This window comes from Elephas maximus, chromosome 4 (assembly GCF_024166365.1).
Source record: "Elephas maximus indicus isolate mEleMax1 chromosome 4, mEleMax1 primary haplotype, whole genome shotgun sequence".
Lineage (NCBI taxonomy): Eukaryota > Metazoa > Chordata > Mammalia > Proboscidea > Elephantidae > Elephas > Elephas maximus.
In genome coordinates, this window is record NC_064822.1 from 165,728,184 (window position 1) to 165,751,723 (window position 23,540).

The 23,540-nt window shown below is 36.4% G+C and overlaps 2 protein-coding genes across 5 annotated transcripts in view; one reads left to right on the plus strand and one right to left on the minus strand.

The window, feature by feature from the left end:
* ANKS1B (ankyrin repeat and sterile alpha motif domain containing 1B) overlaps window positions 1-23,540 on the minus strand; it is a 1,421,217-nt gene that overhangs the window by 1,046,660 nt on the left and 351,017 nt on the right. For all 4 annotated transcript variants that reach the window (XM_049884161.1, XM_049884160.1, XM_049884159.1 and 1 more), the window contains exon 9: window positions 13,441-13,584. In XM_049884161.1, the coding sequence (XP_049740118.1) occupies window positions 13,441-13,584 (144 nt within the window). The remainder of the gene's footprint in view (window positions 1-13,440; window positions 13,585-23,540) is intronic.
* On the plus strand, window positions 5,654-7,178 carry GARIN6 (golgi associated RAB2 interactor family member 6). The gene is made up of 2 exons (XM_049881611.1): window positions 5,654-6,271; window positions 7,056-7,178. Exons 1-2 carry the CDS (start codon window positions 5,654-5,656, stop codon window positions 7,176-7,178), a joined length of 741 nt encoding a protein of 246 aa, XP_049737568.1.

Consider the following 23,540-nt stretch of genomic DNA (forward strand, 5'->3'; position numbering starts at 1 on the left):
GGTGGACAAGAACTGCCAACCTTTGGGTTAGCAGCTGAGCACTTTAACTGTTTCTATCACCCAGGGACTTCTATTCATAGGTTCTGGAAATTAACATGAACATCTATGGGGGGGGCATTATTCTGTCTACTACAGTTCACCCTCTGGTCCCCAAAGATTCATGTCTATCCCCCATGCAAAATAAAAGTCTCAACCTATTATAATACCAACTCAAAGTCCAAAATCTCATCTAACCCTCATCAGTTCAAAATTCCCAAATCTCATAATTTAAATAAGGTACGGGCAAGATTTTGAGTATAACCCATCCTGAAGCAAAATTCCTCTCCATCTGTGGATCTGTGAAACCAGAAAACAAGTTATCTGATTCCAAAATGCAATGGTGGGAGAGGCATTGGAATAACAATTATAGACATTTCCACTCAAAGAGGGAGAAAAATTAAGGAAAAAATGACTCAACAGTCATAAGAAATTTTGAAATCCAACTGAACAAACTCCATTAGGTTTCAAGGACTGGTAATAATCTTCTGTAGCTCTTAGCTCTGCCCTCTGTGGGTCCTCAGTTATGCCCTCTAAGTTATTCTTCCTATTTCATAAAGGGTAACACACATTTGCAATTTATTAGTTTTATAAGCCCATTTCCTAGGATTTTGGGAGTTCTACAGCTTTGTTTCATTTTGTTCTTTCACTGTCCTTTCAGTGCAAGCTGGCATTATTTCTACTGATATAACATTTTCAAAAATCTTGTGGGTTTCCTGTGTATGTCATAGGGGTCCACTCCATTAGACAAGAGGCTCCTCTACCAATCTTTCTTGGAAAATCACATCTCTATTCTCGGCTTCTGCTGAGATGGCTGAAGGGACCCACGACTCACACACTTAACCAAAGAGCCCTCTATGTAATTGAAACTCTGTCCTTTTGATCATTCTGAGGATAGGCAAAGGTTGTCCAGGCACACCTTTGGCTTTGTTTCCAAAGTACAGTTCCCTGGCAGTGAATCTCCAAATTGCAGCATCTTTTGAAAGCCGGATAGACTGAGAATTTCCAAAATCATCAAGTCCTACCTTCTTTTTGCTTAAAAATTCTTCATTCAATTTAACTCCTTCCTTCTACATTTTATTCAAGGTGGTGAGAAGAAATTATGGCACATGTTCAATGCTTTGCTTGGAAATGTCCTCTGCTAAATATCCAAGTTCATCACGTACAAATTCTGCTTTCCACATAAAAAGAACACAATTCTGCTAGTCCTTCTGCCACTATATAACAAGTATCCTTTTCCTGCAGTTTTCAATAACACGTTCTTCATTTTCTTCTGAGTCCTTACCATAGTTGGCTTTAATATTCATATTTCTACCAACATTCTGTTTATGATGATTTAGGTATTCTCTAAGATGATATGTTATATCTATAGTTCGCATTTCCTTCTGAACCCTCACCAACAGCACCTTTAATGTTCATATTTCTACTAACATTCTGTTTACAACAATTTAGGTATTCTCAAAGATGATACAGGTTTTCTGCACCATGCTTCTTACATCCTTCTGAACTCTCATCCCAGAAGAATCTTTAACATTCATATTTCTATTAACAGTCTGTTTGAAGTAATCTAGGCTTTTTATGTCATACCAAAACCAAACCCTTGCCGTCTAGTCGATTCTGACTAATAACAACCTATAGAAGAGAGTAGAACTGCCCCATACGTTTCCACGGAGCACCTGGTAGATTCAAACTGCTGACCTTTTGGCTAGTAGCCATAGCTCTTAACCACTACGCCACCAAGGTTTCCTTTTTATGTCATGCTCCTCAAAATTCTTCTAGCCTCTACCCACTGCTCAACTGCAAAGCCACTGCCACATTTTTAGGTATTTGTAAAAGTAGCACCCACTTCCAGGTACCAAAATCTGCATTAGTTTCCTATTGTCACTTTAACAAATTACCAGAAACTGGTGGCTTAAAACAACACAAATTTATTCTTATAATTCTGATAGTCAGAAGTCTAACCTCACTGGGCTAAATTCAAGGTCTTAGGAGAGTTGATTTCTTCAGGAGGCTGTACTGGGTAATCCTTTCTTGCCTTTTCCAGTTTCAAGATGCTGCTCATATTTCTTGCTTCATGACTGCATCACTCAGACCTCTGCTTCCATCATCACATCTCCTCCTGTCTTTTCTCTTATAAGCACCATTGTGATTACATTGGACCAACCCAGATAATCCAGGATAACCTCCCTATCTCAAGATCCTTAATCCAATCTCATCTGTGAAGCCCCTTTGTCATGTAAGGTAACATATTTACAAATTCTGAAGATTAGGATGTGGGCATCTTTGGGGGGGGGGAGGAATTATTCGGTCTACCACAGCCATGTCCATTACTAACTTAATTATGTTTAAAATCTTTAACTCATATTTTCAATTATATAATTTTAAGTACTGTCCTGCTTACTGCCAATGTAACAGACAGCCTAGATATGATTATAAGTAACACTTTGTCATTTCTACGTTTCAAATGTTTTGAAAGTTTCAGCAAGAAGAAATTCAGCAACAGAATAAGATTATATATTGAATCATGCAATTTCTAGAGCTATTAACAACTGAAAAATACCTTGACTCATTATTATTGTTCAGAGTATTTCCAAAATATGTGGTAATTTTGTTACAGGGGAGAAAGGGTTAAGACCCTATCCACAAAACCGTAAGTATTCTAGAGCTGAAAGGTACCTGTGAGATTATCTCAATTTTATGGATGAGAAAAATAACGCCCAGGAATTTAAATGATTTCTCCAATGACACAATCTCTAATGTAGAGGAGAGGGAGCATAAATTTATTTTAAGAATATCTAATGACTAACTTATGGAAATCTGACTGTTCTAAGGGCAAAAATACAGAAAGCTGCCACATCTACATAAAAAGAATTTCTTAATCTCAAGTTCAGGTAGATTTTTATGTAGCCATTTGAGCTTCTCAAGTATTGAGGCAAACGCTAATAAGATCATTTTCTAAATAGCTGGAAGGATTTTAATAAATTCTTCAGATTCATGAAGATATAGACATATTTTCCAGAATGCTACCAACAATGGTTATCAGGCCAAATAAAACAGGCTTTACCACCACTGATGGTCTAATGATTGGTTTGGGAAAAATTCTGAAAAGTCTACAGGCCCTACAAGTAATATGGTTTCTAGTTTCCTCGGAGACAAGGCAATTAGCAGTGCTCTAATGGAACCCTAAGAGAAATACCGTGTAATATTTATACATGGCATCAAGTGCTTTTAAGAAAACTGGCAAATAAAAAAGAAAAAAACCTACATTAAATTATACTTTATCCAATGTTATCCAATCCAATTATTCCTTTCAAAAAATGCCAGACCTGCTTGGATATTTTAAAAATGTTAGTTTGATTACTAAATGCCTATTAAGTTTGTTGATTTTGTTTTTGCTAATGGCAATATAAGTTACAGATCAGAAGTGAAAATTAAGATCTAAGGAATTTGGAAATGTCAGTAAAAACTGTTATTGATATGCTAATAGACCCCTCAGTAAATCAAAGAAAAAAACCAGACATTTATAGTATCAGAAATAACCAGACATTTCAATATGAAGAGAAATGCTTGTATTAACCTATGGTGGCACAGTGGTTAAAGCACCCAGCTGCTAACCGAAAGGCCAGCAGTTCAAGCTCACCAGTTACTCTGCGAGAGGAAGATGTGACAGTCAGCTTCAGTAAAGATTTACAGCCTTGGAAACTCTATATGGCAGTTCAGCTCTGTCCTTTATGGCTGCTATGAGTTGGAATCAATTTGAAGGCAATGGGTTTGGTTTTTTTTGGTAATTATGGTCATGTACATTATCACGACAATAAACATATTATAATCTTACTGAGTTAATAACATTTATAATATTATTAACTTATTATTGGCAAAATTCCTCTGAGCTCCTATGTCATTAGGTGCCACTGAGTTGATTTCAACTTACAGCGATCCCATGGGACAGAGTAGAACTACCCTCACAGGATTTTCTAAACTCTGATCTTTATGGGTGCAGATCGACAAGTCTTTCTCCTGAGGAGTTGCTGGGTGGGTTTGAACCACCAACCCTTCCAGTAGCAGCCAAGCACTTAACCTTTACACCACCAGGGCTCCTTCAGAGCTTCTATAGTTGATACAACCTGATAGTGGGTAAAAAAGAGAGGCATACACGTGATGTTTAAGGCTCTTTTCATTGTACAATCAAGGTACAGATGTCCAGGGAGAAGCTTAAAAATCTCATTAGTCACTTGAGTGTGAGTTAAAACAATGAATCATGACTGTAAAAATAGACATTATTAATAAAATGGCTTTACCTTTTCTGTGAATAGAAATAAGAAATAATCCTAATAAAAACAGAAAGTAATAAAGGAAAAAATAAAAATTACACCACTCATAGATAAGCACTTTAAGTATTTCACTGAACATACGTCCATATCTAAACACACATAGATGATTTTACATAAACTGGATCACAATTCTAATGCTAGTTTGAAATCTGTTTGTTTTTCTTTTTCTAACAAGAAAGAAATGTCATGGATATCTTTTCATGTCAATAAATAGGTAACAACATAAGCACTTTTACAGCTGCAGATTTATTCAATCATGAAATGCTTGGTAATTTTTTTTTAACCAACTCCCTATTGTAAGACATTAATCTTGTTTATCATTTTTTGCTACAATCAACATTGGTAAACATTCTGTACTTAACCTCTTTTCCAACTTGTCGCATTATCTTTTTTTAAGGTAAATGTCTACAATTAGAAGAGCTGGATAAAACAGTATGTGTATTTTTAACTCTTACACTTAACTGGAAGTTTGCCTAACCCTGTTTGAAAGTAATTTGCCAGCATGTATTAAGATCCTTAAAAATATTTTAGATGCCCTCCCTTAGGCCCATTTCCTGGGGCTGGCAGGGGGTGTCATCCGAAGTCTGGTGCTTGGTGGTTCTGCATTTGGGGGAAGGGAGGAGGCAGTGCCCCTGCCCTGAGGGGGCGAGTGCTGGGTGACAGAGACAAAGGACTGTGTGATGACGACCTGTCACAATGGTTAGGAGAGGATAAAAGCAGCTCCCACAGTGTGGTTTACACCAAGGTGGACAGGGAGAGAGACTCCTAGTGGGATTGCGACTGGTAGTTCAGGCTGTGGAATCAAAACACAAAAGCAGCTGTGAACCGGTGAGTCAGGCTTGAGGTGAGGGCCCTCTTAAGCCAGCTCCCACATCTGTGGGCCCTGACATCTGCGCACCCCAACATCTAAGCATCCCGACATCTCCGCACAACATCTGCGTGTCCCGACATCTTCGCGCCCCGACATCTCCTTACACCGTCTTCAGTCAGGCTTCTGCGTACCCCGACATCTACACGCCCAGACATTTGGAAGCCTGACATCTCGGCGTCCAGACAACCCCACCCCCTAGAGGAGGCGTGGCCTGGGCGCAGGTGCCTGATTGTTCCTGGCATTGAGCAGTTGGTAACCAGCGCCTCACACATCCTCAGTCCCTTCGGGACAAAAAGGGGCCTGCAGAGGACTACGACCGTCCACGCGGAAGTGAGACCAAGGGAACGCAGCAAGCCCTGCGAGGTGTTGTAAAAAGGTGTGGAGGAGCCCCAGGAGCTGCCTTCGTAAGACAACCATGAGCAGTCGATCTAGGTTACCATATTACACAGCTGAAAGCTGCCCTGCGTTGGGCATGTTTAATATCTCCATGGGAAAGCTGCAGCGACAACTGTTCAGGGGAGAGTATACTATATTCGAGTGCGCACCAATGTTTGAGAGTGACTTTATCCAGATCAGCAAAAGAGGAGAAGTGATGGATGTGCACAACCGTGGCCGAATGGTGACAGTGGGCATTGTCTGCACCAGCCCCAAGCTCAAAGTGCCTGATGTCATGCTGCTGGCACGACCAATTGCAAGCCGTGAGGAATATGCCACTTGCGGCTGTGCCATGCAGGGGAAAGGCCACAAGTCTACACAGACCTTGGAGCTAACTAGACTGCTTCCCTTGAAGTTTGTAAAGATATCCATCCATGATGGTGAAAAACAGCAGCTCCGCCTGAAGCTTGCCACTGGCCGCTCTTTTTACCTTCAGTTGTGTCCCTCTTCAGATGCAAGAGAAGATCTTTTTGTTTACTGGGAAGATCTTGTTTACCTCCTGAGACCACCAGTGGAGGTTTACAGTGGTACCCAGGCCATCCCAGTTGAAGACGCAATGGACGTACCTGTATTTGAGGAAGAGGATGAGAGCCCAGAAGTAAGTCTTTGCAGAGACTCTATAAGATGGGGCCGAGGAGCTTTCGAAAGCAACTAAAGGCTGGTCCTGAAGAGCCTTTGACGCTCTCTGAGGCGTCATTTGGAAGGGCTTGGCCAGATAAGCCTTCTTTTGAAGGCCTTGACACATTAGGAAGGTTCCAAGTGCTTCTCTGAACTGTTCCGCAAGGGTGAATTTCAGAGAATCCTGAGCTGTCAGCTTCTCTAATCTCATATCCGAGGTTGTAATGCCATCTACGCCATCCTGGCCATGAAATTCATTCTTGAACACTTACTAGCCCAACCCAGGCAGGCTGTTAATTTGTGGGACATTTCTGACTATTAGATAGTCCTTCCTTTATTTGGGTCATAATGTCTTCTGTGGCTGCCAGGTTTTTGTATATGTCAATGGCAGTGCAACATGCTTGTGTACATGTGTACAATTTGTTAGCAGCTATCAAATGTAAAATGTCAACACCCTTTGACCAGCAGTCTCACTTTTAGGAATCTATTCTGCAGAAATACTAACAGAAGTGTACAAAATAAAAGTATACGAGGATGTTCACTGGTAAATTTTAATAGTGCTCCCCCGGCACTGGAACTGGTCATACAAAACTGGGATGACCACTGTGGGGGTACTGTAGCAGGGATTCCTGCTTTAGGTAGGAGATTGGACTTGATGACCTCAAAGATTATTATTATAAGCTCTTGAGTTCAGTTACAGGAAGAAAGGAGCAGACCTTTCTGTCTCACTTTCTTCTCTACTTCATTTGTTTCTTTTCCTCCAGGCACGCACCATGGAGATGTGTGGAAAAGGGGACCAAGAACAGATCAGCATCAGGAGCCTTCACATGGATCCTGAGGTGTTTGGGGTCACCTCTTTTGATTATGCTGGGGAGGAAGAAATCTAACATGCCTCCCAACATACACTGCATTCAAGAAAGCACATACTCCTCCAGTCATACAATTGATAGTGCCTGACAAAGGAATAGAAGTGGTGACAACAGGCCCCACAGCAGGCACTGTGGATGTGGCAACAACTAAGTATGTAGACTCAGAGAAAAACAAAGGCACTGGCAGGAGCAGCCTTCATAGATCCAGAAGCAAGTGGAGCCAGCATGGCCATGGCAGGTGCTTCCAACATGTCCTCAGAGGGCCTTAACATTGTTGTATTCAACACTGCAAGCACGTCCTTGTCCTCGGAGGGTACTTCCAGCACATTACCAAGAGCTGCCAATCTCTCCCCAGAGGGCAGCATGAGTATAGTGACTGCAGGAGCAAAGACTACCTGCAAGCCGGTTTCAAAAACAGGTAAAGGTTCAGTAGCAAGACCCCTCATCTCTACCTTGCAGAGTGAAGGCTACATGAGTGAAAAGGATGGAAGCCAGAGGGTCACCCATCTCAAGGTAGAAACCAGAGGGAAAATAAGGAAATGAACAGAACTAACAGAAGGCATTCCCATCAGCGCAGGACAAGAAAGAACAAGTTAACACCATTCTGGTGCTTAGTCTACCATGGAACCATGAGGGGTGCAAAAAGGGGCAAGGGTCATAGAAGCCATCAGGGCAGAAAACAGCTTCCTCCCCACACAGAGAAACACCAGCCTCAGCACCATCACAAAGGAGTTCCTTATCTCAAAAGCTAGGGAGGAGCCAACCTACTAGTTCAGGGTTTTCAAATAACAGCCCCAACAGGAGTGGCTAATTGTTGCAGAGCCTCAAATTCCTCCGTGTGGTAGATACAGTAGTCCTAGGGAGAGACTCTGAAGGACTGACTCTTTATTAAAGAATCTCAAAGCCGTCATACTGCGTGTAATGCCGAGGGGGGCATCTCGGCTAAGACCGTGGAGGAGCGCAACATCATCCACCATGACACACATTCATCAACTCATATTTTCCGCTGTTATATCATATGCTGTATTAGAAGGAAGCATAGCAATAAAACTAATGACAACTTATGATCAGCCTCTGAACTACCTTTAATAACTTTTCTTTGATATATACAATTAAATGCATGAATGGATGATGAAATGCTGAAGATTATTCTCATTTACCAAAGATCCTCGTCCATTTATGATCCTAAATTTTCAGCCAAAGCAAATTCTTCAAAAACTTCCCAGTATACAACCAGGAAGGAATCAATAGGAAGCAGGAAACATGTAAATGAAATCAGGAAAGCACCATATTACAGTTAAAAAAAAAAATTCATGTTTGCGTCATAGCATTGCCACTTATTAGCTATGTGACCTACTCAAAGCTTACTCTTTAGCTACGTGACCTTGAGCAGGTTAATTGTTTCCTCCTTTAAATGGTTACCTTGAGAGATTATACTATGTGAAATGTGTAACACATAAGAGGTACTGTGTAAACGACAGTGATTATTATTTCTGTCATGAGTGTTGAAAAATAAATTTGAGTTTAATCTTACTTTCTAGGAAGGGCTTCATTTCTCCAGTCTCTTAATTCTTGATTTTTCCTCTAATTTTTTACCAGCTTAAATCTTATTTAACTGCTTTGAGATTACATTTTTAAATAATATTGGCTATTTTAAAAATATAACATATTTTGATATATTTAGGATATCCAAATATACCCAAAATATTCTCCTATAAAAGCTCTATTTATAATAAATGTGCTTAGCCTTTTCCAGCATGAAAGGAATTGCTTCTTGTTGAAACTTCAATAATCTAGTCACAATGGAAAAATAAAATGCCACCCAATATATTCATAAGCATGAACCCCAAAGTGCCCATTATTTTATCCTATTCAGTCCAATTTTAGAATTCTTGTGGGCAGAAAAAAAGTCTAGAGGAAACATGAGTATAGGATCAATTCAAAATCTAGACAAAAAAAACTGGAAATAAAGTCTCAGTGTTTGGCTGCTAACTAAAAGGTTGGATACTTCAAATCCACCAGGCACCCCTTGGAAACCTACTCTGTCCTTTAGGGTCACTATGAGTCAGAATCGACTCAACAGCAATGGGTTTGGCTTTTTTTTAATGCAGAATTTTAAAAGTGTAAGATTCACAGGATAAGCCAATGCTCTCATTTTGCAACTGAGAACTCTCAGTATGAGTTAAAAAATGATACATCACATAGTTTTATAGCCCAGAGCCAGAACTTATAGCCCAGAACCATAATTTATAGCTGAGAACCAGAACTCATGGGTAATTTGGCTCCTGATTAAGTCTGTGTTCTTTCCATAATCTTCAGATTTTCTGAAGCTTATCACTATGCTTTGAACATGGAATATGTTTAATAAATGCTTATTGGATCCAATTAAATTACAGGTTACAGGTTTGATCCAACAAATTTGGGTATACAAAATTTTTTTAGCACTACACTAATTGCACTCATCCCAAAGGCTCCTGTAACAAATGTTAAGGTAGACTGGTTTTTCATTAGGTCCTGCATGCATAGTGTTTACAGCTTAATGCCCTGGTGGCACAGTGGTTAAGAGCTTGGCTGTTAACCAAAAGGTTGGCAGTTTGAATTAACCAGCCACTCCTTGGAAACCCTATGGGACAGTTCTACTCTGACCTATGGGTTGCTATGAGTTGGAATTGACTCGTTGGCAATGGGTATAACAATGTTTCAAAATATAAGCAGGAGACTGAAAAATTAAAATCAATAAATGCTCAATTAAATGCAAAACTTTTATACATTGTATTTACTATTCATTTTTTTTTTACCTAAATTCATATTAATTTTAGGTAAATTTCAAATACAAAATTATTATTACAAAATAATTGTTTCATTTGAATATATATGGTATGATGCTGAATACATATGGTATGATGCTGGAGGTCTAGGGCCTACGAAGGTCTTAAAATGCCCATAATGCAAATTCTTTGGGGGTAGACACCAATTTTCTTTGTTTTTTGTATTCAAGGACTATCAGTGTGTTTATCACTCGACTCCTTTGGTAATCATAGAATGGGATGGTTATTTAAAGCATTGTATATTTTGAACTTCTTTTCTAACTCTTCAGTCTATGGTTTCAATACTGTTTCTCTGACTCCATCTCTTTTTCAATTTCATTACCCTTTGGTAAATATAGTTTCAATCTGTCCCATTTCTGATTATAAAATCTGATGTTGATTACTGCCAGATCTTGTTTATTAGGTCACAAGTATTCTTAAAAGAAAATCAGGAAAAATAAAAATGGAAACATGTATCATCTCACTTCTTCTAATCAGACTGTATAAGATAATGCAATAATATGGGAACATAATAGAAAAAAAAAAGAGATTAGAATTACTATTTGTAAATGAATCATATACCCAGAAAATCCTAGAGAATAAACTAAAAAACAGATAAGTTCAAAGATGTTGCAAGTTGTAGAATAAATCTACATTTGATACGCCTTCAGCATCATAAAAAGAATCAACCACTACACATTACACACAATTTTTATTGTAAAGTAGATTTTAATAGTTTGCACATGAAATAATACATATATATACATATACATATAAATGCTAAAGGAGCGCCCATCTACGATAATAACACACACACACACACACACACACACACACACACACAGTGGGAATCTATATAGTGAGAATATTATTAAAAGAAGACTAAGATAAATGGATATGTCCCTCCTCGTTTGTTAGATCAAATCCAGTAAAAAAGGATACTGCATTTCAAGTAAGTATAGAGATTTAATGCAGTAACAATTAAAATCCTAATAAGTATACTCTTTAAACTTGGCTTAGTAATTGTAAAATATAAATGCAAAAAGCAGGCAATCATGTCAGCTAATAGTACGAACGTAATAAAGGTTTTATTCTGCCATATATTACACGTAAAGTAAAAAAATAGAAAAATATAAATACAAAGAGATCCCAGAAGTAAATCCAAGATGAGAGGAATGGGAGTTATTGTTTAATACAAGGTCACAGGAAAACTAGGTATCAACTAGTAAAAAACATACATAGAGCTACATCCAAAATTTTTGTTAAAAGGAATTCTAGATAAGATGAATTAAACAAAAGTATAAAAACACTTTTCCAACTGGCAGGTTTAAATTTCATAGCTTTAAAAATACACAACAAACTCACAAACATGCACAAATACAAATTAAGACAAAAAAAAAAAAAAAAACTTCAGACTAGGAAACACTTTGTAGCAATTGTAACTACTAAAATATTAATATCCACAATATCTAAGGACCTAATAAATTTATTGAAGCAATACCAGTCTTTACACAAAAAAGGCTAAATAAAAAATACTTAATCTTTAGTTTTTATAATTAAAAAAATTAAAACAAACGTCAGTTACTATCAAGCCAATAAAATAACAAAATTAATTAAAATGAAATAAAATAACAATATAAGTTAAAATGGTAAAAGTAAATTTTACTGAAGTGGTGGAGAACCAGGTATGGTCATGTTATTGATGGCATTTTGAAGAGTAGAGTGATCTAAAATTTATATTTAATTTGTATACATATTTTCCAAGAATTCTACTTTTTTAAATATAAAACAAGGTAACGATTTTTTTAAAAACCCACTTTTACAAAGATGTTAATTTTATGGGGACAATAATAAAAGCATTTAAACTATTAAGTAGATGAGAGTACATCAATAAAATAAGATCTATTATATGTATTCACCCATGTAGATATAAGGTAAAATTCTGTATGTAAAAAATGTAAGTGAAGATATAAAATTCTAGAATACACACATTTGTTTATTGATTCACTCAACTATTATATAATTCTGATTATATGCCAGGAACGATGCTAATACCATAGACGTTGAGCAAAACAGACATGGTCCCCTCTTTTTGAAACTCACAGTCCAGTATATAACAATAATTCTGTAAAGGTTAAGAAAACTGTCTTAAGGTCCTGTAAATAGCTCATATTAAGGTAAGAGGTTTTTGAAACTATTATATGCTGATTCGCTTATTCTATTTAGGTTTTCACAATGAATATATCAATAATTCTGTAATGGTTACAAAAACTGTCTTAAGGTCCTGTAAATAGCTCATATTAAGGTAAGAGGTTTTTAAAAATATTATATGCTGATTTGATTATTCTATTTAGGTTTTCGCAATAAATTAATATTGGAATTTGAGCAGCTATGATCAAATTGTAACAGAAATGTGAAAAATGTGACGGTTTCTTAGATACCAACTGCTTTAAATTTGTTGCAAAACAGAGAAAAAGATATTTGTGAGATGTAACATTCTGGACTCATTAACACGAGCCTTCATTTCCTGTCATAAACTATTTTTTCCACTCATGCCCTATGTAGTTGACTATTATTACAAACTGTCTTTCATATTAAGTTCCTTTTCATCTTTGTTTAGGGTTATTTCTATTGTGGACTCGAATGTTCTAACACTGCTTGGAATAGTTTGCTCATTTCTGAAACTCCTCTAAGGGTTTTTGGTCCATAACACACAACAGGAATTTGAAGATGATCCTACAGATTTAAGAGTGATTTAATGAATAGTGTAATGATTTCAAACTTGCAGTCAAGGTTTCAGTGTTCTGGTGTCACTATGGAGCCCTAGTGGCATAGTGGGTAAGAGCTCAGCTACTAATCAAAAGGTCAGCAGTTCGAATCTATCAGCTGCTCCTTGAAAACCCTCTGGAGCAGGTTCTACTCTGTCCTATAAGGTCGCTATAACTCAGAATCGACTGACAGCAATGGGTTTGGTTGTTGGTTTGGGTGTTATTATTGGATTCTACTCCAAAATCCGCCATGGTGCACAGTATTCTACCATGTTTCTATCATGCTAAGAAAAAAACCCAATGGATATGCTTTTTAAAGGGCAATAGGTTTTCTTGAAACTTGACCTTTAGATCACTTTTTAGAATTATTTCAATATAAATTGCAATATAATTTTAAAATGTCATTCTTTAAAATGATATATTTACCGATCATAAATAATAAAACCTCCTAATTAAGACAGTTTTTCTGGAACTAACATCATAACCAAAATAAGACAACCACATAAAGGTTATGTAAATTATTCATTTGCATATGGATACCCATACACTGCAAATTATATCCCATTTTACTGACCCTTTAACTGAAAAAAAAATTATCTAGTTAACAAGATACTAATTGGATTTTTAGGGAATAAAAAGATTTACCTAAGAGCATGGGCAACCATTTTTATGTTTTATTATATCTTAACAAAAGCAAACCTTTACCTGTGCAAGAATGGGGAAACCAAGGTTCCTACATCCATTACAAGGAGTTAATGCTTCCCAAAGTCCTGAGGGCCCACAAGTGTTGTCATCATCATCATCTTCTTCCACTTCTCCTGGTGACAAATTTATTGTAGATGAAGTTCTCTGAAATTAAATTTATATTATACCAATATATTATATCAATGTTATTTAGATATCTTAGTATCAATTAAATTACATAAACTGCTTGTGATATATATATTAGCAGGCAACAGTTTACTCTTAGTTATAGTTAATATAGTTAATATATTTGTACCATGTTACTGAGCCAAAAACATGCACAAGTCAGTTTAATTGAAAGTGAAAGAACAAAAAACAAGACATGAAGGTCATAAATAAAAGGACATGGTAATAACCCAAGAAAATATCTGGAGAGTAGTAAATAAGAAAAATCTTACGATTCATCAAGAATTTATGTTTAGGCATAAAATTTTTTAAAAATATGCAGTTAAGGAATAACAAAAAATATTTTTAATGAAATAGGAATTGCTAAAGAGACCATATTTTTCACAATGTCACAAAAAGTGAACATAAAATTTTGTATTTTAAATTATAAAAATTCATAACGGGTCTTCCATATTGAACACATAGATTTACTTTGTTTACTTCCAAAATCTCACTAATGATTGTAAAGCATTTATTTTTAAAAAAGGGTTTAAGATATAAGGACAAGGAGAACATGGGTATTATCTGATTTAGCAAACTTGAAAAAACTGAAAGCAGTTTTTGCAGACCCCTTTTTTGCAGACTCCAAGAAGCAGGCCTCTTCATGACTCAGCAACCCCAGGAGGACTTAGGAATTAGACTGGCTACTTGTAAGGGTGTAGGTGAAGATGGGGCGGAAAAAGGATGAAAACTCTATATAAGAAGGAGTTAGGCCCCTAGACCATTTCCTTTACCACCCAGTCAGGAAACTATCACCACCTGGCAAGAAATTAAAGGTTTATTTTCCAGAGAGGTTAAAGCAAAGGGATTAGGAACCTAAGATTCCATGTATAGTGAGCTACCCAGTGCCTTCCCATATTTGCCTTTAGAGAACATGCCAGCCAGGTTTATATGCTCCAGGTAGGAGGCTAGAATATTCCTCTCTGCAGAAAATGACCTCCCAAGAAAAAAGATCTATAAGTACACAACAAAATGGTGGGATATATGCCTTAGTTCTTATTGTGAAGTCCGTATTTCTACAACATCTTTCAAAGAGCTCCAACAACATAGCTTCTAATTTTTTAGTTAAATACAAACAAGTACCCAGGATCTCTACATACTTGAAAAAAGCCTCTAACAAAGACAAAATAAATACACCGAAAAAATTTTCAAGAGTATCCTCAGAGAGATAGGAGTTATTGCATACAGGAAAAAAGAACAGAATGCTACAAAATAAATACATACATAAAAATCAAATAGAAAGGTTAAAAAATAAATCTGAGGAAATTTCCCAGAAGATAAAAAGATGAAGGGAGAAGAAAACTAAGGGATTTCAAAACAAGAGGTCCACCATCTGAACAACTGGACTTTCCTCCCATAAAAAGAGGTTAAAGATGGGAGGAAATTATCAAAGAAATGGTACAAGAAATTTTGCCAGAACTGAAAAAAAGTACCATACCCATAAACCCTTAAGGACAAGAAAACAGATCCATATACATAAGTAGAAAGAGAAAAATAGTTTGTCTAAAGACACTCAGTTCAGTGTTCAGCACAACACTGACAGATCATGGTTACTGAGCTTAATAAAGATATTATACATAATTGATTGCAAGTAGCAATCACTTCCAAAAAAGTTGTTTTTTAAAATAGGGTAAGAGACTTTCTTCTTATTTCAAAAAAAAAAAAAATTGTTTTTCTGCATTTAAATCTTTTTCTTTATCAATTCTCAGGACCTAAAAAATGCTTAAATGAAATATTCCCTCAAATAGTCACTAGTCATAAGATACAATAATAATACTAACTACTACTTATTCAGCACTTTCTTGTGACACAAGTATCACAGGATTATTGTTCATTAATTCTTTTAATTCACACAACAACCCTTTGACACAAATACTAGGTCACAGAGCTAGTAAGTGGCAGAAGCAGAATGCTAACCCATACTGTCTGACTCTAGAGTCTATCTCCTTAACCACTATATTACACGGCCTCTTATCTGGCACAATAACAGAGGCAGTATATTGAATAACCAAGCTCATGCAATTGCAGTTTAAGTCAAAAAAGCATATTTGTTAAATATGTTTCTGCTAGATGATGGCATTCCTGAGAGCACTTTGCTATCTGTGCGAGCCACTGAAATTTTCTCTAATTTGGTACACAGCAACCTGTATTTTCATAAATACATATTTCTCACATCAGTAACAAAAGGCGATTATCACAGGGATTTCTGAAAGCCTACAGATTTTTTTTTTTTTTTTTTACAGATCCTCTAGGTGAAACAAAAAAAAAAAATCCTGGGATGTCTAAAACCTTAATGTATATGATTATACGTATAGAACTTCTATACATTTGATCAATGCTGTCTACAACAATCAAAAAGGCATCTCCTTTAGAAATTCACGATCAGTTAATTGTTGGAATGTTGATGTTGATATGACATGGCACCATTAGCCATTACACACTTGACTAAGAATCATCAACATTTCATAGATTATTCAGTTCTTTTCTGTAAATTTGGTTCATTTCTATTACAATTATCCAATCCATTTGTACAGGGAACTTCATTATTCTGTCTCTTTCTTCTCCCTAAAGAAAAATTCTGTTTATGTCTCTTCCCCCTCATAAACAGCCAATGATTTCCCATTGCGTGCCGCACATAATATCCAGATTCCTTAATTCGCCTTCAAGGTTCTATGGTCAAACTATTTTTCAGCCCTTTTTATTATTTCATTATACTCACTTCAGACTATATTAAAAAAAAAAAAAAAAAACTTCATTATACTCACTTCAGACTACATTAATCAAGAATTATTTACCCTTTCCAAATCATGTGAGTCGGAATGGATTCAATGGCACAGAAACAACAATCTTGTTCCAAGCTTTTATTCATGCTTTCCATATTTTATAAACAGTATGTTTTAATGGTTTAGAATTTAGATTAGATTACACAGCCCTGGATTCAAGTCTAAAGCCTCCTGCTTATCACCTGTGTTATTTTCAGCAGATATCATCACTGTCACTTGTCTTATCTATGCAATGGGAAAATAACACAGGGTTTTTTTCCTGATAATTGGATAACGAATATAAAGTGCCTGACACATAATAAGGTTTCAATAAATACTACCATTTATAGCTATTATTTTATTTTAATCCCATGGATTCTTCAAAACACAGTTCAGATTTGACCGCCTACATAAAGTTTTCTACATCTCCCACAAACAGAAATGATGTCACTCTCTTCTGAACATCTATAGTTCTTTGTGTACTTCATACACCTTGAGATAATAGTGGCAAAGAACATTGGCTTTGAAGTCCTGACTCTGCCACTTACAAGCTGTGTGACTTTGAACAAATCTCACTAATCCTCAATTTCCTTATCTTCAAGGTATATATAATAATTCCTACTTGGTAGGGCTTCTGAGGATTAAATTAATTGCTCAGTAGTGACTGACACATAAAAAGTAATACCTTTTAGTAGTATCTTTATCATGAAAAGAGTTGTAAACATACACACACAGGGTTTACTTACCTAAGTTAACTGTTAGCTATTTGAAAGCAAACATTGCCTTATTCACATCTGCACCTTTCACAATGTATTGTGCATAATGAAACTTAAGAAATATTTATTGAATGAACTAACCTCAAACTATCATTTTTGTTTCACTAGCTAGAAAATTTTCCTAATATTAAGGGCTGTATAAAATTGTATCACAAAAACCATAATTGGTATTTTAGTTTTATTTTATATTAACCATTAAGGGTAACAGTAAGAGAAATGAAGACATGTATCAGTGGTTTACTGCCCCCTAAAGACAGTATATAAATTAGCTGTGTAAAACCATCTGATTTCTTTAGAATTAAAGGTACCCGAGAAAGATTTTATCAGACTAAATACAGTCTTCAATTATGTATGGGAAGGAAAAAAGCCACATGAGTACACTTAAACTCGGAGTGTTTCCTTTATCTTAAATGCCTTTTAAGCTTTTTACTGGAGGTCTAGCTGTGTTACCTAAAGTTCCAGATGTCAATAAATTCTTCCACAGAGAGTAAGGCTAAATCTATATAGTTTGAACCTATTAGTGTTCTTGGTTATCACATGGTAATTATGTAGAATAAAGACTGGGCCCGTTCCAAACTAGTCACAATGCATAAATAACATAATAATATATGTGTGGGCATAAACAATACAATCAATTTGCAGGTTGTTATTATCTCCTAATATTTTGTTCATTTATCTGACTCAGTAATCAGTGCTGTTTATTATTACAAAATCAGAGAGAGAAGAATGCAAACTGGTGTCAGGTTTACACATAATAGGCAAAAGCTAATTTCATAAAAGTTAAGGTTGCTTTAGAAAGTTTATTCAAGCTTAGCATGTATTTTCAGCAATATTTAATACAAAGGCAAAATGTAAAACTTTTGGAAAACTAAATTCTCTTTCACAATGGATTGTTTTATATGAACAAATACTATTTTTTTCAAATCTGCTTCTTTTTTTAAATCATATTTGTTGAGGTATTAATTATATAAATAATATACACCCCTTTTAAATGTACAGTTTGAAAACTTTTGATAAATGTATGCACCTGTATAATCACCACCACAATCAAGATATAGAACATTTCCATCACTGCATGTAGTTATCTTGTGCACCTGCCCTGTCAATACTTCTGTGGCCCCAGGAAACCACTGACCTTTTTTCTGTCACTAAGTATTAGTTATGCCTTTTCTAGAATTTCACAAAAAAATGAATCGTACAATACACACTCTACGTCTGGTTTCTTTCACTCAGCCTAATGTTTTGAAATCATTCCCTGTTTTTTGTGTAACTGTAGTTTGTTTTTAATGCAAGGTAGTATTCCACTGTATGGATATACCAAAATTTGTTTATACATTCACCAGTTGATGGGCATTTGGGTTGTTTCCAGTTTGGGGCCATTATGAATAAAGTTGTCATGAAGATTCATGTAAAAGTCTTTGTGTGAACATAAGGTTTTGTTTTCCTTGGGTAAATACCTAAAATGCTGGATCACACAGTAAGTGTACCTTTTTAAGAAACTGCCAAGATGCTTTCCAAAGTGCTTGTACCATTTTACATTCCCACCAGCTATATATGAGAGTTCCAGTACCTCCATATTCTTGGCTAATACTTAATTTCAGCCATTCTAATAGAAATAGGGTCGCTATGAGTCCAAATCCACTCGACGGCACACATAACAATAGATACATAGAGGTTTCACAGTGTGCTTTTAATTTACATTTCTCTGATTACCAATGATATTAACTACCTTTTCCTGTGCTTGGAGGCCATTCATATATCTTCTTTTGTGAAGTATCTGTTCAAATTCTATGCCTTTTTTTTATTCGGTTGTTTGACTCCTTATTGTTGAGTTGTACAGTTATTTTTTTAAATCCAGGTTCTAGATACTAGTCCTTTATGCTGTTTATGACATATCTAAAAGATCTTTGCCTACTCCAAAATTCCAGAAACACCCTCCTATATTTTCTTCTAGAAGTTTGATATTTTTGCATTTTGTATTATCAAATTTTGCATTTTGATCTTTCATTCACATTGAGCTAATTTTTATGGACAGTGTGAGTTAACAGTTGAGGTTCATTTTTTTTGTTTTGTTTTTTCTGTACGGATATCAGTTGTTCCAGCACCCATTAGTTGAAAAGTCTATTGTTTCCCAACTGAAGTGTCTTGGTAACTTCGCTGAAAATCAGTTGAACCTGTATTGTGGATCTAGTTCTGATCTTTCTCTGTTCTGTTCTACTGATCTGTAAATTCCTTCTCAGGCCAGTATCACATTGGCTTGACCACCATAGCTTTTAGTAAGTCTGGAATCAGAGACTCTAAGTCCTCCAGATTTGTACTTCTTTTTCTAAATTGGTTATTCTAGGTCCTCTGCCTTGGCATATAAATTTTAGAACAAATTTGTCAATATCTGAAAAAATACCCTGCTTAGAGTTTGTTTGGGATTGCATTGAATCCATGTAAAAATTGGGCAGAACAGATATCTTACCAATATTAAGAATTCCAATTTATGAAATGATGAAGTAAAAGAGCTGAACAAAAGATTTCAAAAGTCAGCTCAATGAGACAAAGTAAAGTATTATAATGAAATGTACAAAGACCTGGAGTTAGAAAATCAAAAGGGAAGAACACACTCAGTATTTCTCAAGCTAAAAGAGTTTAAAAAAAAAAAAAAATCAAGCCTCGAGCTGCAATTTTTTTTTAATAATTTTTATTGTGCTTTAAGTGAAAATTTACAAATCAAGTCAGTCTCTCACACAAAAAACCACATACACCTTGCTACATACTCCCAATTACTCTCTCCCTAATGAGACAGCCTGCTCTCTCCCTCCACCCTCTCTTTTTGTGTCCTTTTTGCCAGCTTCTAACCCCCTCTACCCTTTCATCTCCCCTCCAGGCAGGAGATTCCAACCTAGTCTCAAGTGTCCACCTGATCCAAGAAGCTCACTCCTCACCAGCATCCCTCTCCAACCCATTGTCCAGTCCAATCCATGTCTGAAGAGTTGGCTTCAGGAATAATTCCTGTCCTGGGGCAACAGAAGGTCTGGAGACCATGACCACAGGGGTCCTTCCACTCTCAGTCAGACCATTAAGTCTCGTCTTATGAGAATTTGGGGTCTGCATCCCACTGCTCTCCTGCTCCCTCAGGGCTTCTCTGTTGTGTTCCCTCTCAGGGCAGTCATCGGTTGTAGCCGGCACCATCTAGTTCTTCTGGTCTCAGGATTATGTAGTCGCTGGTTCATGTGGTCCTTTCTGTCTCTTGGGCTCATAATTGCCTTGTGTCCTTCGTGTTCTTCATTCTCCTTTGATCCAGGTGGTTTGAGACCAATTGATGCATCTTAGATGGCTGCTTGCTAGCATTTAAGACCCCAGATGCCACTCTTCAAAGTGGGATGCAGAATGTTTTCTTAATAGATTTTATTATGCCAATTGACTTAGATGTCGCCTGAAATCATGGTCCCCAGATCCCTGTCCCTGCTATGCTGGCCTTTGAAGCATTCAGTTTATTCAGGAAACTTCTTTGCTTTTGGTTTAGTCCAATTGTGTCGAGCGAGCTGCAACTTTGAAGGATTAATTCTATGGGCAAAACATTGAGCAATGCAGAAAGCATCAAAAGTAGACGGAAGAAATACACAGAATCACTCTACCAAAAAAGAACTGGTCAATGTTCAGTCATTTCAGAAGGTAGCATATGATCAAGAGCCGGTGATACAGAAGGAAGAAGTCCGAGACGCACTGAAGGCACTGGCAAAAAACAAGGCTCCGGGAATTGATGCAATATCAATTGAGATGTTTCAACAAACAGATACAGTGCTTGTCTATGCCAAGAAATTGTGAAGACCACTACCTGTCCAACTGACTGGAAGAGATCCATATTTGTGCCCATTCCAAAGAAAGGTGATCCAATAGAATGCAGAATTTATCAAACAATATCACTAACATCAAACACACAAGTAAAACTTTGCTGAAGATAACTCAAAAATGGTTGCGGCAGTGCATTGACAGGGAATTGCCAGAAATTCAAGCCAGATTACGAAGATGACGTGGAATGAGGGATATCACTGCTGATGCGAGATGGATCTTTGCTGAGAGCAGAGAATACCAGAAAGAGATTTACTTGTGTTTTATTGACTATACACAAGCATTTGACTGTTTGGATCATAACAAATTATGAATTACATTGCAAAAAATGGGAATTCCAGAACACTTAACTGTGCTCATGGAAAACCTGCACACAGACTGAGCGCCAGTCATTTAAACACAACCTAGGTACACTGTGTGGTTTAAAATCAGGAAAGGTGTGTGTCAGGGTGGTATCCTTTCGCCATACTTATTCAGTCTGTATGCTGAGAAAATCTGAGAAGCTGGACTATATAAAGAAGAACGGAGCATCAAGATTGGAGAAAGACTCCTTAACAACTTGTGATATGCAGATGACAACCTTACTTGCTGAAAGCGAAGAGGACTTGAAGCACTTACTGATGAAGATCAAAGACTACAGCCTTCATTATGGATTACATCTCAACATAAAGAATACCAAAATTCTCACAACTGGACCAACAAGCAACATCATGTCAAACGGAGAGAATATTAAAGTTCTCAAGGATTTCTTTTTATTTGGATTCACAATCAATGCCCATGGAAGCAGCAGTCGAGAAATCAAATGATGCATTGCACTGGGCAAATCTGCTGCAAAAGTCCTCTTCCAAGTGTTAAAAATCAAGGATGTCATTTTGAAGACTAAGGTGCTCCTGGCCCTAGCCGTGGTATTTTCAACTGCCTCATATGCACAAGAAAGCTGGACAACAAACAAGGGAGACATAAGAAGAAATGACGCCTTTGAATTATGGTGTTGGTGATGAATATTGAATATACCCTGGACTGCCAGAAGAACGAAAAAGTCTGTCTTGGAACTATAGCCAGAGTGCTGCTGGGAAGTGAGGATGGCAAGATTTCATCTCACATCACTTGGACATGTTATCAGGAGGAACCAGTCCCTGGAGAAGGCCATGATGCTCGGTAAGGTAGAGAATCAGCAAAAAAGGAAGACCCTCAATAAGATGGACTGAGAGTTGCTGCAACAACGGAATCAAATGGCAATAACTGTGAGGATGGCGTAGGACAGGGCAGGATTTCGTTCTGTTGTACATAGAGTTGACTATGTGTGAGAACCAACTTGATGGCACCTAACAATAACAATATATCTACACTTATTTAGGTCTTCTTTAATTTCCATCAGCAATGTCTTATAGTATTCAATGTACAGGTGTTGCACATATCTTGTTAAATTTATAGGAATACCTGGGGCAGGGACTGGAAAGCACGGATTGGAAGGCAGGAGGGAACAGGAAAGCTGGTAATAGGGAGCCCAGGGTTGAGAAGGGAGAGTGTTGACATGTCGCGGGGTTGTTAACCAATGGCATACAACACTGTGTGTACTAATTGTTTGATGAGAAACTAGTTTGTTCTGTAAACCTACATCTAAAGTTCAATTAAAAAAAAAAAGAGAAAAAATTTATAGGAATAAAAATGTATTTTATGTTTTTTAAAACATTTTCAATGGCATTGCTTTATTATTTTCAATTGCTCCTCAAGTAAAAAAAATACAATTTTTTTTACTGATCTTTTATTCTGCTAAATACAAGTTTTAGTTATAGTCACTTTTTTGTGAATTCTTTAGGGTTTTCTATATAAATGATATCCCATCTGTGTATAAACAGATTTCTATTTCTTCCTGTCAAATCTGTATATTTTTATTTCTTGTCCTTGCCTTATTGCAATGGCTAGAATCTCCAGTACAATGTTGAACAGACATGGCAAGCATTCAGTCTTCCAACATTAAGCGCAATGTTAGCTGTAGGTTTTTTGTAGATGTCCTTTATAAGGTTGAGGATGCTCCTTCAATTCTCAGTTTAACTCAGAGCTTTTATCATGAATAGATGCTTTTTCTACAACTAATGATATGATGATAAAGTTTTCTCTTTTATTCTTTTAATATGGTTAATTATATTAACTGAGTTTAGACTGTTAAAATAACCTTATCTTTCTGGCATGTATCCCCACTTGGTCATGACTTATCATCTTTTTTATATATTGACGAACTTAATTTGTTACTCATTTTTAAGGATTGTTAGTACTGTGTTCATGACATATTTATCTATAGCTTTTTTCCCCCCCCCCCAGAAAATATCTTTGGTATCACAGTAATGCTGATCTCATATAATGATTTGGAAACTGTTCCCTCATCCTTTATTTTCTGAAAGGGTTTCTACCAGTGGATCATCTGGGCCTGAAGCTTCCTTGTGGGAAAAAATTTAATTATGAATTCAACTTCTTTAATTAATGTAGGCATATTCAGATTTAACAGTTCTTCTTAAGT